General features: G+C 56.8%; 1 protein-coding gene across 2 annotated transcripts in view; it reads right to left on the bottom strand.

The window, feature by feature from the left end:
• Nucleotides 1-17852, bottom strand: part of TBC1D22A (TBC1 domain family member 22A) — a 256637-nt gene that overhangs the window by 89333 nt on the left and 149452 nt on the right. For both annotated transcript variants that reach the window (XM_005207532.5, NM_001076520.1), the window contains 1 exon segment: nucleotides 9078-9187. In XM_005207532.5, the coding sequence (XP_005207589.1) occupies nucleotides 9078-9187 (110 nt within the window).

Raw genomic sequence — 17852 nt, 5'->3', positions numbered from 1 at the left:
GAAAAATATTCTCATACCCTCTCTCCATATATAGAAGTAGAGATACTGTATAGTCAGGCCACTCGAGATGGCCATTCTCTCGCTCTCTGTCCACCCCCTACCTGACCAGTGCCTGCTTCACCTACCCCTGGGATACTGACTGACCTTCCTTCCTACGCACCTGCCCTGGCCTCCAGCTCGTGGCTGTTCTTATCAAAGGGGCAGTGAGGGGCCTGCCCCTCAGTGGGTTTCCCGGATAACTAATGAGCCAGCCTGACTTTGCTGTTATTTACTGGCTAAATTGTGTCCAACTCTTTGCAACCCCATGGGCTGCAGCACACCAGGCTCCCCTGTCCTTCACTGTCTCCCAGACTTTGCTCAAATGTATGGCCACTGAGTCGGTGATGCCATCCAGCCGTTTCATCCTCTGCTGCCCTCTTATCCTCCTGCCCTCAATCTTTCGCAGCATCACGGTCTTTTCCAATGAGTGGTGTTGGAGAAGACTCCTGAGAGTCCCTTGGACTGCAAGGAGATCCAACCGGTCCATCCTAAAGGAAATCAGTCCTGAATATTCATGGGAAGGACTGATGCTGAAGCTGAAGCTCCAATACTTTGGCCACCTGATGGGAAGAGCTGACTCACTGGAAAAGACCCTGAGGCTGGGAAAGAAAGAAGGCAGGAGGAGAAGGGGACGACAGAGGATGAGATGGTTGGATGGCATCACCGACTCAGTGGACATGAGTGTGAGCAAGCTCCGGGACATGGTGAAGGACAAGGGAGCCTGGCGTGCTGCAGTCCGGGGATCACAAAGAGTCGAACATAACTGAGCAACTGAACAACAGCTCTTTGCATCAGGTGGCCAAAGCTGATCACAGCCTTATCGTGGTGAAGGGGCTTCCCTAACTCAGTGAAGCTATAAGCTGTGCTGTGCGGGGCCACTCAAGATGGATGGGTCACAGCAGATCTGACAAAGCGTGGTCCGCTGGAGGAAAACGGCAAAAGCACTCCAGTGTCCTTGTCATAAGAACTCCATGAACAGCATAAAAAGGCAACCTGATTCCCTCATAGTGGCAAACTCCCTTTCCTCTGGGAACAAAAAAGCGCCTCCACGTCCCGCCCACCACCCACGGGGGTCACTCCAGGACCTTGTTTCAGACATGTAAGGTCCCTCATCCATTAAACCATTGCTGTCTCTGTCACTGACTCTGGGCTTTTCTTTGGTCTTGAAGCTGGGCACACACAGGGCCTTGTAGGCCTGCGGGGTGCAGCCCGATGGTATAGATAAACACACACGCGCACACGCAGAGGACTGCTCTCCAGCACAGATAAAAGCAGGGACATGCGAAGCTGGTGCGGACCTGGAGCAGCCAGGCCGCACTTCTGATGGGTGTGTGAAGCAGCACAACCAACCTGGGGGAAAGGTCTGGATGTTTTTCATAGAACTTAGTATAGCTCTGTGCCATGACCCAGCAAGTCCACTCCTAGGAACTCTCCCAAGAGAAACAGTACACATCAACCAGAGGATTGCACACGAGCGCTCGAGGAAATTCCTTTCCTGGCAGACAAAGAGAAGCAGCAGCCTCGGCTCCTGCCAGCTGCAGGACGTGTAGACAAGCTGACAGATTCACGTGGTGCAGCGCTGCCTGGTAATTAACAGGAGTGAACTATTCATCCAGGCAACAACGTGGATTTCACTGTTTTCGATGCTACTGTAGATGAATTTTTTTCTTAATCTTCTTTTTAAATTGGCAAGCAATAATTCATTCTTAATGAATCTCCTGCTGCAGCCCACGAGCCCACACATTCTTGTCTATTCAATAAGCCTTTCTAAAACGTTGCCAGGAGCCCTCACTCTTCTCGACTGCGGCTCTCAGATCACGTCTCCGAGCCTGGCGCATCCGGAGAGGAGAGAGCAGAGCCTCACGTGGACCAGACTCTCCGGCCACTCACCGTCCACTCACGGGCTGGGTGCAGGCCCGGCTCTCCACCCCCCTCCTGCCGCTCTGCTGCCCCTTCCAGGTGGAGACACCTGATGTGAAGAACACAGGCCAAGTGGGGGCCACGTGGGTGTCCTCTCCACTGCTTTCCCAAGCAGCAGACCGGCCCTTTGTCCTCTGTCCTCGGAGCTTGGCGGGGAGTGAAAACAGATCAAGGTCCTGGCTCCTTCTGAGGGTCGTCGGGCCTCTCTCCCTGTTGGAACAGAACCTTCTCTAGGAGCTCTCTGTGTAGGCTCTGGGTCCTGGGGTGTGCCATGACTATTCTCTCCCAGGATAACTCACCGCAGCGAGCTCACCCCCGCCCTTCCCATCCCCTCCAGTCCCCCGACACAGGTCTGGTCATCCCTGGCCTTCCTTTGCCAGAGTCGCTACAGCACAAGGCTACCGGCCTTTTCTCTGACAAGTAAGCTCCGAGATAAAACAGTTACTTTCCCCAATATTCTCATCACTTCCACGCCAGCAACCAGTTCTTAGAACTGAGTGATTCTTCCCCAAGGAAAGAAAATGTAAATGACTAATTATAAAAGGCAACGGTTCCTTTCTACTCCAAGAGGCCGTCCTGCTAAGTAATGAATCTGAGAGTAATGGCCTGACTGCAGGGCGGGCAGGTATGGAAGCCGTAATTCAGGAGGTGAAAGCTCCCAGCAGCCCTGGCGCGCAGCGTTAGTGAAATGAGAAGTCTGGCGAAGGCCCAAGAACAATCCCCAGGCAGGCCAGGACGGGTGCGGCCGCCTGGGCTGGGGACCCGACCCGCTGCGCCAGGACGGGTGCGGCCGCCTGGGCTGGGGACCCGACCTGCCGCGCCCCGGGGCAGGCAGGCGGGGCTGCTGCGTGGGCCCTCCAGCAGCTTCCTCCCGGGAAGTGCAGGGGAACACCCCTTCCCCACCCCAAAACTCAAGGACTCCGTCCAGTCATCCTGTCCTAAGGCGGTCCTTCGCAGAGACACAGCCGTCAGTCGGACCGGCTCAGACTGCTGTCGGTGAGCTAAACGAAAACCATCCCCAAAGGCAGCATCACAAGGACACAACCCCTGAAACGACTGGAAGAAATAACGGCCCAGCTTCTTTTTTCCGGCCTCACGGCTCATGGGATCTTAACTCCCCAACAGAGGGCCCTCGGCAGTAAGAACCTGGAGTCCTAACTGCTGGATCGCCAGCGAATTCCCTACCAAATTATTTTTACAAGTTAGATCTCAGAAGGCTTCCCTGATAGCTGAGCGGTGAGGAATCCAGCTGCCAAGGCAAGAGGGCCTGGTTCAGTCCCTGACGTGGGAAGACCCCAGTGCTGGGGGTTTAGGAGCGGCAGAGCCCATGTGCTCTGGAGTCGCGGAGCGGCTGCTGCTGGGCCCATGGGTCCCAACAACCGAAGCCCTCGCTCCACACCACGGGGAGACCACCGCAACGAGGAGCCGCAGCTAGAGAGTGGCCCCCACTCACTGCCACTACAGAAAAGCCCGGGCAGCAGCAGAGAGACCCAGCAGAGTCAAAAATAAATACGTTTAAAAATAAATTTGCAAATTCAGTTTTACAAAAGGTACATCTTTGGCTGCACACCTGACACGGTGCCTGAGGAACACTGACCTCGTGTGAGACCCAAGTGTGGCTCTGTTGTGCCGACGGGACAGCAAATCCCAGGCCAGGGCCACCCACCCCACGCTCCCGACGTCCCAACAACAACTCACGGTGCCAGGAAACGAGGGGCAGGACCCAGGCAGAAAGAGCCACTGCTCCGGGACCCCGAGACCCTGGGCCCCCGGGCCCCGGGCACAGCTCCCAGGGGCACAGCTCCCTGGGGCAAGCCTGGCCGACGCCCCCGTGTGGCACTGCTTCATCCTGCACTTCTCCTGTGTGAGCGCACCCTGGGGTGTCTCCAAGAGAGCACCCTCCTGCGGGCTGTGGCCCCCACAGCGCTCAGCCATCCGCCGGGCTCCCTGGGGCCCTTTCCAGCGGCCGGTGAGGCCCAAACGTCCGTGGTGATGCCGAGGGGCCATCTGCCTGTGCCGCCCTGCTGGCATGCGCTGCGAGGCTCTGCCAGCGGGGGTGGCAGGTAAAAGCCCTGGCACGCGGCGTGGACAAGGCGGCCCCACCAACCATACCCTGAATGCCACGCATCCATGGTTTGAAAAAGGCCATCTCCTTAGAGGATGTCGTGGGTGACACAGGAAAAGGTTCTAATCTTACGACCAGTACTGTGTCAAATCTCGACCCTTAATAAACAGCTTTTCAGTATTACGTGGGAAAAATGGGAAGAACACGTCAAGCTCAGTCGTGTCCGACGCTTCGCAACCCCATGGACTGTAGCCCCCCAGGCTCCTCTGTCCATGGGACTCTCCAGGCAAGACTCTGGGAGTGGGTTGCCATGCCCTCCTCCAGGGCATCTTCCCCACCCAGGGATCGAACCCGCGTCTCTTGTCTGTCTCCTGCATCGGCAGGCAGGTTCTTTACCACTAGCAACAGCTGGGAAACAAGGCTCTAGAGGCGTGCACCCAAAATGTTAAACTTCTTCCAGAAAAGCAGCTGCTGCGACTCTTAGAGCTGAGAGTGTTGATATTTGAAAAAATGACCGACAGGCAAACTCATTATTCACACTTGGGTATCCCGCAGACATTTCCTCAAAAGTGAACAAAGTCAGCCCGTCACTTCAAGGGAAACAATTCACAGCATTTGTTGCCAATAATAATATTTGAGCTTTGAAACCAGAATTCAAATTTTGGAGAACTCTGACCCACCGTCTGAGCGCGACAGTTCTTTATGAGGAGGTAGCACTAAAAAAGGTGACTTTAAAAAAAAAAAACACTTTTTTTTTTGCTGTGGACCATTTTTAAAGTCTTTATTGAACCTGCTACAATGTTGCTTCTGTTTTATGTTTCACTGTTTTGGCTTGAGGCATGTGGGATCTTACCTCCCAGACCAGGGACTGAACTGGCGCCCTCTGCTTTGGGAGGCGAAATATTAACCCCTGGACCCCCAGGAGAGTCCCAAAGGTGAGCCTTTGATACAATTCAATGAAACGTGATGTTCAGAGTATCAGCATACCTCAGGCATCCCGCATGTTCCAATGACCAATGTTTGACGTTACAGAACCACACGTGTAAAAGATCCGCTCCAAGCGCAAGACGGGCCAATGGGTTTTACTGTGACTGAGCACAAATGTTCACTAACACGGCTTCACAGTCACACTGCAAGTGGCCTTTAGGAGCTACCATCTCTTAGGCCATGGTACAGTATTGAAGGGAAGGCACCCGGTCATCCAGAGGGCTATTATGGTACTTCTCCCTTTTTCAACTACATGCCTACGAGAGTCTGGGTTTTCATCATGTACTTCAACAACAACAAAAATACGTATTACAACAAGCTGACTGTAGAAACACAGATGAGAATTCAGCTGTCTCCCATCAAGGCACGTAAAAGTCAAACCATGCCTCTCTTCTCGTTCAACACTTTTGTTTTGGTAAATACTCATTTATCTTGAAACGTTTTACTTAAAATAGCATAGAATGCATTTCTTGTTGCTAAAGTAAATCACTAAACGGTTCTGCATCATCTGGTGGAGCTCTACTGGCAGGTACTGGTAGAATCAGCCCACGAGTAGGAGCTCCTTAACTCCCACTAGCAGGAACGGCAGGCGGCCCTGAGACGCGGAGCGGAGACCTCGCTGCAGAACCTCTGCACTGTTTCTGGACGGCACCTGGACTTCCGGGGGCGGATCTTCGCCTGATCTTTACACCTCGCCAGGCACTGACGCCCGACCTCCTCGCACTAGCACGTCTGATGACCCCTCTGCGGTCCCCCGCCGGCTTGCGGTTCCTGCTCACTTTAGGGAGCCACGCCCAGCACCAGGGGTTTGTGGAGGAGGGGCGGAGGCTTGCCCTTTCCTAGTCCGCACCGATGCCGGGCCCAGGGCCTCCTCTCCCGGCTCCCCGCCACCGTGAACCAGCGGGGGAGGGACGCACGGCACCCGGCGCTGGGTCTGCAGGTGCCAGGTGCCCCCATGCAGCAGCATCTCACACCCAGGCCCCTGGGAGAGCCGGAAACACAGCTTCTCCATCTAGGCTACTGGACGGCAAGAGTATGAACAGACGTGCGCTGTCCTGCAGAATTTCCCCCAGCAAAACGGAACTCATCGCCACTTGTTTCAGCTGGGGAAGGCCGTCCAGCAGGCTTCAGGGCGGGGGTGTGGGTCCAACACGCACCTGCTCGAGGGCGAGCGGCTCTGCCCCGTGTGCTGCTTGCAAGGCTGAACCGCCACTTGGGAGCACCAACAGGCTGGAGACGCTGCGCACTCGCCGGGGTCACCTCTTCCCCGTCACCCTCCAGCCACACGACGCTGCCCTGGCCTTCCCTGCAAGGAGACTCTGACCCCCTCCCTGAAGCCTCTGGTGACGGGGTGGACAGCCATCACACGATATAAACCTAAACCTCATCAAGCACAGGGAACGAGCACGAAGACCAGGCTGAGGGTTGTGCTCAACAAAACCAAAAACGAGCTTTCTCAGTGGTTCTCAACCAGGGACTGATGTGATGAAAAGGGCGCTGGAGGAAGGCGCCCTACAAGTTCCGAGAAGCGTGGAGAGGAGAGACGTGCAACCAGGAGCAGGCACGTGCGCCGAGACGCGAGAGCAGCCAGGCCCGAGGGGCGCCGACTTCCTAGCCCATTTTCCCTCTTAACCATAAGAGGAAACCTCTTAAGCACCAGCCAGGCTCCTCTGTCTGTGGGATTTTCCAGGCAAGAATACTGCAGCAGATTGCCACTTCCTTCTCGAGGGGATCTCCCAGACCCAGGGATCGAACCTGTGTCTCCTGCACTGGCAGGCAGATTCCTTCCCACTGCTCCACTTGGGAAGCCCTCACAGGCCCACACACCCGTGATGAATGATGACAGCACCTGCGAACAATGAGAAGCGCCCCAGGAGCTCGCACGGGGTCGCCAGGGACGGCCTCATCTAAGGGAATTACAGAAGAGCCCCCCAAAGCCCCCAGATGCCCGTAGCGGGCCTCACTGAATCCCTGTGCACCGGAGGATCAAGTGGAATCAATCATAACCACGTGACAGAAAGACGGATGGCTGCTGCCGGCCTCACGTCTGTTGTACACACACACACACACACACACACACACACACATGCGCATGTGCCAGAGAAACATTATGCCTTCCACGCAGCAACCTTGTCAAGAAACCCTTTCATCAGACAAGAAATCTCGGGTGAAAAATGAAAAGCCAGCATCGATTTCTATGTACAGCTGATTTTATTTACAAATAGAAGCCAGATAATCTTGTATTTAAATGGCAGAAGTTCCATCACTCATGATCAGAGAAGTGACATTTGAAATTTATAAAGTTTCACACTACGATTCAATCTCTTTTCCAAGGAGGAAAAGAGTCTGAAGTTTGGGAGGAAAGACTGAAAAATACGAGAACAGTATCAGAGTGGGGAAATGATGAATTGATGCTGGGGCTGAAATACGTCTCCAGCAGGCACATTTCTCTTTACCAGACACAAAATGCGTCCCCAGGCGACCTGAGGGGCTCTCAGACATGAGGTTCCCATTGTTCAGCTCCAGGAAGGGCTTCTGCTTTCTTTGTCAATTCCTAGGTTAGCAAGGGGAACGGGGATCCACACGGTTTTCTTCAAGAGAATCGTTGTAGCTGATTTACGCGCATTAACCCCAAGGGCCTCAATCTTTTGTTGCCTGCTGTTCAGTCGCTGAGATGTGTTCGACTCTTTGCAACCCCATGGACTGCAGCACGCCAGGCCGCCCTGTCCTTCAGTGTCTCCCGGAGCTTGCTCACATTCATGTCCATCGAGTCGGTGATGCCATCCAACCATCTCATCCTCTGTCGTCCCCTTCTCCTCCCGCCTTCCATCTTTCCCAGCATCGGGTCTTTTCCAGTGAGTCAGCTCTTGGCGTCAGTCTTTAGACGACATCTTAGAAAAGCCTCACTTGGACCACTTCAAACCAAGCAGCTGAGCTGAGGCCTCTCCAGCCGGTGGGGTCAGGGACACTTGCTGTGACAAGAGCTCCGGAAAAGCCGAGGCTTGTGGGGGACGCTGGTGACAAGTGCATCCCCACGCCCTGTCCTCTCACTCCCGGTGGAAGGACCCCACTTCACCTGGGACAAAGGGGTCCTGGCGGAACCCAAGTCCCCTGCGCAGCCTCCGCCTGGGGCGGCTGTCTTTGCAGCAGACCGTCCTTGAGGGGGTGACCAGAACGAACCTCAGATCAAAGCCCTGCCCCAGGCTTTCCCCTCCAGGTCCCACTCTGCCCCCGTGCATGTCCCCAGAGTGATTTTATGCCTGGTAACACGGTGCTCACTCGCCTCTACCTCCACCCCCAGAATGGGCGTGGCACTGGGCACCAGGCGGGCGTCTGAGAAGGCCGTGTGGGAGCCGGCTGAGCCAAACGGGGCCTGCAGCTGGCTCGAGGGCCAGCCAGCTTCCTCAGCCACCTCCTGCTGCACATGAGGCCCCAGCTGCCTTTTGCCCCTGACCTGCCAACTGCGTCCTCCCCAGGCACCTGTGTAAGAGCCTCCCTGCTGATACATGGGGGTGAAGGATTCCATCAAACCGCCATGCCCTGGGGGATTGGCTCCTCTGCGAAAACCTCAGCCAGTAGCCCAGCTGACCTCGGGTCTAGCAGAACCCCACCCACAGGGGCCCCACCCATGGTGGCAGGACGCCCTCCGGCTCTCAGCTCCCTCTGGGACCCAGCACCACGTCCTAGAATGCCAAGGTCCCTGAGCTGAGGATGGCAGGGCGGTGGGGCCAGCCACCCATACGCCCCATGTCACTCTAAATCCGATGCCCTTTAAGAGGCAGGTTCCTCTGAACTCAGTTCCGTGGATAGTGAAACAGCTTGCCACGACGGCCTGCACTACGGGCAGAACCACACAGTCACCAGCTGCAGCAGAGAGGGAGGTGGGCCTAGTGGGGATCGGACTCTGCAGGGGGGGACTGGTCCCTCTGAGCCTGCACCATGCCCGCCACGGGCTCCAGGGGCCCATGTGCGCGCCCAGACAGACGCATGCACGCTCGGCGGCAGAGTCAGGGCTTCAGAAGGCTTGAGCAGCCGTGGCAGGTGGCGGGACCTGGGTGGGACTCACCTGGATGCCGTCCAGCAGCCGGCTCATGCACCAGTACGTGTCAGCCTCCACGTTGCGCAGCACATCCTCAGGCACCCGGGAGATGTCGGCGGAGTCCGCGTCCTCGTCGTCTGCGGGCGGGGGAGGGAGAGACAAGGAGCCGTCAGGCCTCAGGAAGATGTGTGCTCCGCTTACAGGAACGTGCCCCCCTCCCACCCAGGACCCCCTCCCTCCACTTCTCTCACTCTAACTGGATGACTTGTCTTCCACCTCATCACTTAAACAGGCCTCAATTTTAATACCTAATTAGTTGCAGATAATTAATATTCTGAATCTTCTCCAATTAATTAACATAATTAATATATTGTAAAGCGTTGCTTCTTGGGCATTTCACATCCTAAGAAGAGGGGATCTAAAATATATTACTTATTCCTAACTGACATTGGAGTTTTTCCATAAGATTTTTAAAAAATTCTGCTAATGTATTCACAAATTCACTCAGTAATAAGCCCTCTAAAAACCTGCTTCCAAGGTGAGACTTCCCAAAACCACACTGGATAAATATTGCTGCACTGAGAGCAGACACCAAGACAGCAAAGACACAGATGTGTCTGAAAGGAAGAACAGGCAATGGCGCTCTAAGTAATTTCCTTCAAGTACAAAAATCTAATGAGAAAGCATAACTTAAAAGTTTCACAATGCAAAACAGATGCCTCATTGGAATGGCTTATCAGACATTTGAAGAAACTGATTTTAGATCCTTAGAAAAATTGCTATCATCCGGCCTAACATTCATAAATGTTTAAAAAATTGTGTCTCCTATTTCTAAAATTTTATTTACTTTTGTTGTATTTTGCAAATATGCATGGCATCCTTGCAATGAAAATGTTCTCTAAGAAAAGAAACATTTCAGCCTGGAATATATTTAGAAAGTTTTAAGTGGATAAAAATGACAATAATTATAATAATAATAACTGCTAACCTGTATCGAGTGATTATTACATATGCCAGGCACTCCGTCGTGTTTTAAATGCACTGACTCTATTATGGCCACCATTGCACCCCTGGGAAAATGGGGTGCAGAGACGCAACAAGCCAGCCTGGAAATGGGGGGGTCACAGCGTGGACCCGTGTCTGCCCCCAGGCTGTAGCCAGGCCTCTGCACTCAGGCACGCCTCACACCTGACATGGCCGGACCCCCACCCCGCGCGAGACTCGGGGAGCCGTCGTGGACACCCTCCCGCTCTGTTCTCTGTTCACAGCAAAAGTAAGAAAGTGAAAACAGGGCGGGCATTTCCAGGCCGGCAGCCCACAGGAGAGCCGACTGGCTGGGCCCTCAGAAGCCCAGACAGGCTGCCACGGCCCCGACACGCGCACACCCCTCGGGGCACAGCCTCACGGCCATGTACACCACACAGCAGCTCTGGCTCCAAGCCCTGCAGGCCCCTGGGAGCGCATGTGTCCTTCTGTGCGAAGGAAAGCAGCCCTCAGCCCCTCCTTCATCTGCTCCCTCACTCACTCAACAGGCCTTTGTCGCTTTGGTCTGGAGCCTTCTTTCATTGAGATATAATTCGAGTGTACAATTCAGTGGGTCTTAGGACCTTCATGGGCTTAGGTGGCGTCGCCACTATCTAACTCCAGAATGTTTTCATCACCCCCAAACACAGCCTGAGCCCAGCAGCAGCCCCTCCCAGCCCCAGGGGCCCCGGGCAGCGTGCTGCCTGCCCCCGGACGTCCTGTGTGGCCATCTCAGGCCAGTGGACACGGGCCACACGGCCTGTCCTGTCAGGTGGTCCTCACTGCACACGAGGCTTCCAGGGGTGCCCGAGCCTCCCCTCCTCTCTGGGGGAGAATGACCTCCCACCGCACGCACGGGCCACGTCGTTTATCACCGCTTCTCAGTGGGCACTCCCCACACCCCTACACTCCAGACCCTAGGGTGCAGAGATGAGGAGGAACCAACGCCCCCAAGCAGCTGGCGGATTAAAGGGGGAAACTACTTCAGAAATGGAAAACGGCCAACAGGGAGGGCTTTCTGTTTGCAGCCAGGCCCCGGCGGGCAGACCCACATGGGCTGCCCTCCCCTCTGACGCGGGACTGGGGTGAAATGTGTTTCGAGGCCGGCTCCGGGCTCCCCCCCAGCCCAAGGTGCCCGTGACCCTGCCCTCCGGGGGCTGCAGGCCTCGCTCTGCCCCCAGGCCGGCCCGGCCAAGCACCCGGCCTCGGAACTCTGTCCTGGAGGCCCATGTGCCCATGGGCCCTGAGCGCCCTGGGGACGGAGCCCGCCTGACTCTGCACACGGCGTCTTCTCTGCTGGTTGACAGGCCCCTCCCAGGGCTCCCTGCACTGCGCTGTCTGGGCTGCGGGCACCAGGTCCCGCCCAGCATGACGTCTTCCTGCTTCAAGACTGAGATCACAGACAGGAGTGGAAGTGGCCTCCTCGGGCCACAGACTTCCCTGCTGGGAAAATGGCTTGGGCAGGATCGACTCGGCTTCCCCTGAACCAGAGAGCTGACCACTTTCTAGTCTCAGGGCGCCGGGTCTACAACAACCCAAGGACTCCTTGGGAGTGTCTTTCCTCCACGTCCTCGCTTTCGGGGGTCTCCAGACCATTGAGCTACAGGGCCTCACCCCTCTCCAGGTCACAGAGGAGGCGGGGCCGCCCAGGTCAGGACGGCGGGGGGTGGGCACCTGTGGGAGGCAGGCGGGCGCCACGGCAAATGTTCTTGGTCTGTTTAGCGGGCTTATTATTGGATCCCAGGAAATGTCGCGGCCTATGCCAGGCGTCACTCCCCGCGACAGGCCATTTGTTCCTCTCGGACGTAACGAAGCACTGGCGTTTAACTCGGACAGCCCCCACGCCCGTCTGTCTCCTGCAGGTCGAGAGAATCGGAATGACCCCTGCTGTCAGAATGAGATAAATACCCTCCTGCCAGAGAAGGCGCCCCCAGCACAGCAGAGCACTGGGAACAACGCAGAACCTTCCAGAAGCCTCGGGCTGGGACTGCAGTCAGAGTCGAGGGACAGAGCAGAAACCACAGCAGCTGCCCTGGCAGGGGGCACAGGGGGGCACTGGCGGTACCGCGGCGGGGGGTGGGGCGTGGCTGGACCAGACACCAACAGAAAAGCAAGCGCAGCAAGGCTCTGACTGACAGGCCGCATGCTGACCCCTCAGCGAGCTCACACCACGGGGCGACGCCAGCTCTCGGGGTCAAGACCTCCTGACCCCCGGGTGCACACCTGCCCCCAGAGCTTGCCCGCTGCCCTTACGGCCCGCAGGGCGGTGGGGCAGGGGGGCAAGGGGTCTGCACCTCAGGTCAGCGGGACTCGGTGACGACAGAGAGGCCGAGGCCAAGGAGACGGGACATGGAGGTGAAGCGTCCTGGCCACCGGCCCGGGTTCAGGGGAAGAGACAGGACCCAAAGGGCAGAGCTGATGAACTCACAGGGACAGCAGAGCAGACGGACCCGACCAGCGCAGGAGGGAGTGAGGCCTGCACGGCTACACGGCAGCAGGCGTGTCCGAGCAGCGGTGCCGCCCCGGGACCTGGGCCGTGTGGACATCCTGACCCAGCCTGTGAAGACGCTGCAGGCGCGGGGGGTGAGGGGCTCCGGGCCCCCAGGATGGAGGGGGGCCCCCACACAGCCTCCCCAACTCCAGGCAGGGCTGAGCCCTCCCACCGCCCCGGGAGCCAGACACTCAGGGCCACGGTGGACTCCAGAAAACGGCGTTTACAACAAACAGCCTACTTAAAATGACAGAACGTAAACCAAACGGTTCATCAAAACCCGGCCGGATTCCACTCTTACCTTCACCTTTTAATCACAAACGGACATTAATGCCGGCGTGAGCAACGCGGTCTCGAAGCTGCACCAGCCCTCCTCCCCAGCTTGTCCGCACACCTCGCTTCCGGGCCAGGCCTGTATCCTGGGGACACCAAGCTGGGGAAAGACCTCTAACCCCACGAGGCCTTCAGAGTGCAGGGGGCAAGCACACAGGCCAACCCCAGGGAGGCGGAAAAGGCGCTGACGGCCACGGTCCCAGGCGGAAGACCCGCAGTCCCGAGCGGACCTCAGTGAACACGAAGGCGCACGACAGGGAAGACAGACACTTAATTAGAAACAACCTCGCTCGCCGCCTTGGATCACAGAAAAGCTTTAGGCGAGGGTTTGCATAAATTCTTTGAAAATGCTGTCTGGCCGTCTGATTGTTTAAAAAGCAATTTGAAAAACAACCCCAATCTTTATCAACAGCTCCATTCATATGGAAAACTCCAGAACTGCAGGTCAGACACGACACAAGAACACGGCTTAGACGGCGCCGCAGAGAACCCGGGACGCCCCGCGTGACTGGGGGGCAGGAACCCACCACTCTCTGTTTTCCACGGAAAGGTGCAGAGTAAGAAGTCAGCACCTGCTTTCCTGGTGCAGTTATTTAGCAACGGGCGGGGGGTGGGGGGCCCCCGATGCTGTTTAAGCCACTGGGAGAGTTTAACTAAAAGTCTGTCTGTCCCACAGACAAACAGCCCTGGAGCCAAAGTTCCCCATGGTGGTGGTACTGCCCTTGCAAACCACGAGAGGCTTCAGGGTGTTTGGGGGTCAGAAGGATTAGGGTGAGGGGATCTGCTGGCTTTCGGTGGGGGGTGGTGCCAGCCATCCTCCGCCAGACACAGGAAACAGAAAAATGGAAGAACAGAGCCTCGTATGGAGAAAACCACACAGGGATATGAGGGCTGCTTTGAAACATCCAAAATCCGTCTTGGGTAAATATAAAGCAGGACTCTCCTGTGCACCCTTCCGTGTCCAGAAGAAAGAAAAGGTGAGTGGGGAAAGAACAGGCAGGGTGAGGAGCTCGAGTCCTGGGACACCACGACGAAGAGGCAGTCATGACGGCCGCCACCACCAACAGTCAGACGGACAGACAGGTGGACGGAGGGCTTCTCCTGCGTTTCCACAGTGTGTCCTCTGCGCCGGGGTCTGTTTCACGGGAAGACGCCCACAGGGGAGAACACCCCACCCGGCAGACGCGGGGCTTATGGGCAGGGAAGGTGCCGGGCGGGGCAGAGCCAGAGTCGGGGCTCGTCCGCTGGGCATCGTGGCCGTGCTGGACCAGGAGAGGGGGCCGGGGCCTCTGACTCCACGCGGACAGGAGGGAAGAGCCCTGGTAGCTAGCCTCCTGGCACGGCGACAACTCGGGAGAGGCAGGGCTTCCTGCAGAAGAACAGTAGCCCCCGTCCTCTCCTCCATCAGCAAGAGAGCCGGTCCCTGCACAAGCTCCCCGAGCTGCGACATCCTGAGTGGGGCCCCCGCGGCCTCCCTCTGCCCCCAGGAGACCCGGCATGGGCAAGGCAGGGGACACGGGCTGGGGCCTCACTCACGGGGATGGGGACCAGGGAGCTCTCAGCGGGCGTCCCCACGAGGTAAAAGCAACAGGGTGGCCTGCCAACCAGAAAGGGGAGACGGCTCACAGTTAAACACCACCAGGACGCTCGCGGGTCCCCAGACACCCACACAGGATCCCACCCACACAGGCTGGAGGGCGCCTCCCGCACCACCAGCTTCAGGAGGAGAGCCGGCCCTGCTGGGGACAAGCGAGGGCGGGGAAGGGGCCAACGCGGCCGTTATGACCACATCCATCACCCACCATGCTCGAGCCCTGCCTGCAATGAGCCTCTTGGGGTAATCGGGAGCTTAACTGGCGATCAGAAACACCCCCTTCTCTATCAGCAAGCTGGAGCCACTCTGTGGTCTAATCTTCCGCGCATCCCTCGACCTGGAAGGTTTAAATTTGAAACGCTGACACTCTGGTGATGGAGACTCCGGCACTTAATTACATAGGTTTGGGCTCCAATGTAGGGGAAAAGTCCTGCTTTGGCGAGAGAGGCGTCTCAAGACCATAAATTCACGAAAACTCCTTGGCCCGGCACAAATGACAAGCGTGATGATCAGACTGGCTGAGCAGTAGGAATGCTTAATTCTAACATAAGTAACATAAAGGCAGCTCAAGGGTACAGATCACAGGCCGTAAGAGCTTCCGATTCTGCGATGGGGTTGAAGACCCGCAGCCCTCGGCCGTGGGCAGACGAGGACCACGGGTCAAGGACAAAACAAGGATGACGCGCTCCCTCGGGTCAGGCAGGCCAGCACCCTTCGGCCACGGCCGACTGTCCGCCTCCTGGCCCTGACAGGGACCCTGATGACAAGGACCCGCCTCTCACCACCAGCGGGGCTCTGTTCCTGTCCCCTCGCGCCCCTGCACACCCCTGTCATGGGTCTCCAGCCCCGCGGAGCGGCAGCCCGAGCAGAAGGCACGGCTCTGGGGGACAGGACACGGGGAGTGGGGGCGGTGGGCAGGCAGCCGCAGGTCTCCTCCTGGAAAAATGCAGTATCTCACCCCAGGGCCAAGGCCTCTGGGAGCACTTGGGAAAAGGACAAGGTTGGCGTGGGGACTGAGATCAGGCGTGAAGGGAAGCTTCGGTATCCTTGTGACTCTTGCTTTTATAATGTCGTTTTGATAAAAAGAACAATGCTTAATCTCACAGCATTCTTTTGGCTTGATGGGCTCTTTGATTTTTCCCATTACGCTGTGAGTAGAGGTTTGGTAGTGGAACTGCCATTGGTTGAAATACTGATTGATTCTCTTAACTCGTATTGAGTACTTGTTTGTGCAGGAAAACGTGGGGACAGGAAAAAGGTAAAGATGAAACAGAACCACCTGCAGAGCCTGGAGGAAGCGGGGACCAGGCACACGCTCACTCACCGACTCACCGATTCACTCGCTCTCTGTCTATCCATCTCCTTCACTGACCTGATTCATCTCTGGGGGGGCGCACCGCACACGGCCATGTCTGCGAACAAAGAAACTGCCGTGTGCAGAGTGAGCGGAGACCGGGCTCAGACACAGCCGGCAGCCGCGTGGACGTCCACACGGCCAGGCCGGGCCAGAGGTCCTGAGGCTCCAGGGCACCCGGCCCAGAGCTGGCCTTCCTTAGCGGGAAGGGGGGCTGTGGAGACCTCGGTGCCCTGGAGTCAGTGCGCACAGGGCAGGGCAGCAGGGATCTGGTGGAGGACAGTGCTGTGGGCGGAAGAGACGCTCCCAACCAGAGCCTGTGAGCCGCCACCGCCACCTGAGTGTCTAGGCTGCACGACACCCCCACCAGTGAAGGCACTGCCAGGGAACACGTCAGCTCCACGCCGTGAAATGCCAGACACTGCCATCACCTGCAGAGGACAGGGGCAGGCCGGGTCGCGGCACTGCCCGGCTACATTTCTACAGCACGCGTCACCAGCTGCATCCCTCCCCACGGCTGCACCTGCGTGCCTGTCCCCCAACTGCAGTAAGAGCTCCGAGAGCAGGGCCATGCCCACCTCACTCTCCATGTCCCCAGCCCCTCCACTCACACACAGCAGACACCCCCAAACCCCCTACCAAGTGCCTGACGGCCTGCTGCCAGAGACCCACGGTCCAGGAGGGAGGGGGCACTCCACCTACAACTCGGCCCAGAGCATGGCACGTACGCCAGCACGCTCTATGAAGAGCAAGAAAAGAGTTTACCCGAAGTCTCTGGCTAAAGGAAATATCCAATTTATCACTGAACTTAAGCTTCAACACTTTGGCCACATGATGCAAAGGGCCGACTCATTGGAAAAGACCCTGATGCTGGGAAAGACTGAGGGCAGGAGGAGAAGGGGACGACAGAGGACAAGGTGGATGGATGGCATCACTGACCCAATGGACATGAGTTTGAGCAAGCTCCGGAGTTGGTGATGGACAAGGAGGTCTGGCATGCTGCAGACCACGGGGGCACAAAGAGTCGGACACAACTTAAGAGACTGAACAACGAACAATAACTTGCTTCCACGAATGGCAACGCAAACCAGTCAGTGAAGGAGGATTCGTTCACACTGAAGAAGGCGTTCTTCCAAATGAGGTCACGTGCAACCTGCTCCAACAGCCTCCTTCCCACAGAAGCCCAGGGCTCTCTGAACAGGCCAAGCTCCTCTGATCCGGAGGCTCCCTGAAAGACTTCAGCAGGTGCTGACCTCACCTTTGAGAATCACGGGCACACTGTCTCAGGAAAACAGCTCCCCAGGGCCCACCTCTCCCAGGAGAGCAGGCCCTCTTCAGCTCCTGCCCTCTCCCTCGCTCAAGAATCAGAAGCGGGGCATACACGGCCTTCCCGGGGCTCACAAAGATCATGAAACCCACGCCATTCATCTGAGACACACCAGTGCCTGGACACTCACATGCTCACAGGATGAACCCTCCCACACCTCCTCACTGCATTAAAGGGCTCAAGCCCCTCATTACTCTAACGAGGAAAGGGGTGGAGGACTTCGGGTTAAGACCTTTCTGACCGCGCGTCTCCAAACAGAAGCAGATTCTATAGACAGGCTCGTCCTTCAGGAGGCGGACAGCAGTCATTTAAACAGAGAATGAGCTTTCTGGAGTCATGATCATCTGATGAAGACAAACTGATCATAAATCAATCCACTCAATTGATTTACTCCCTTTATGCAATTAAGTCAAAAATAATTCCTCAAAGGATAAACGGGTCTTTAAATCAATCAGCAAAATGCTCGCTCACTCAAATCATCACTAATGCAGCCAGATGGAAAGAAAAAGCTGACCAACAGGAGACCCTCCTTGTTCCCGAGGGTTTGGGTGGACCGCACTCAGAGGGGCTGGAGGAAAGCTTGGGGTGCGGCAATGGGGCAGAAAGTCGCCCCCAGAGGGGCGTGTAGAGGCGCTTCCCCCAGCGTGACGCTGGAATTCTGACTTCTCAGCTCAGAGAAA

The sequence above is a fragment of the Bos taurus genome, chromosome 5, assembly GCF_002263795.3.
Source record: "Bos taurus isolate L1 Dominette 01449 registration number 42190680 breed Hereford chromosome 5, ARS-UCD2.0, whole genome shotgun sequence".
Classification (NCBI taxonomy): domain Eukaryota; kingdom Metazoa; phylum Chordata; class Mammalia; order Artiodactyla; family Bovidae; genus Bos; species Bos taurus.
The sequence above is the reverse complement of the archived record's forward strand: the minus strand, read 5'-3'. Positions and strand labels throughout refer to the sequence as shown.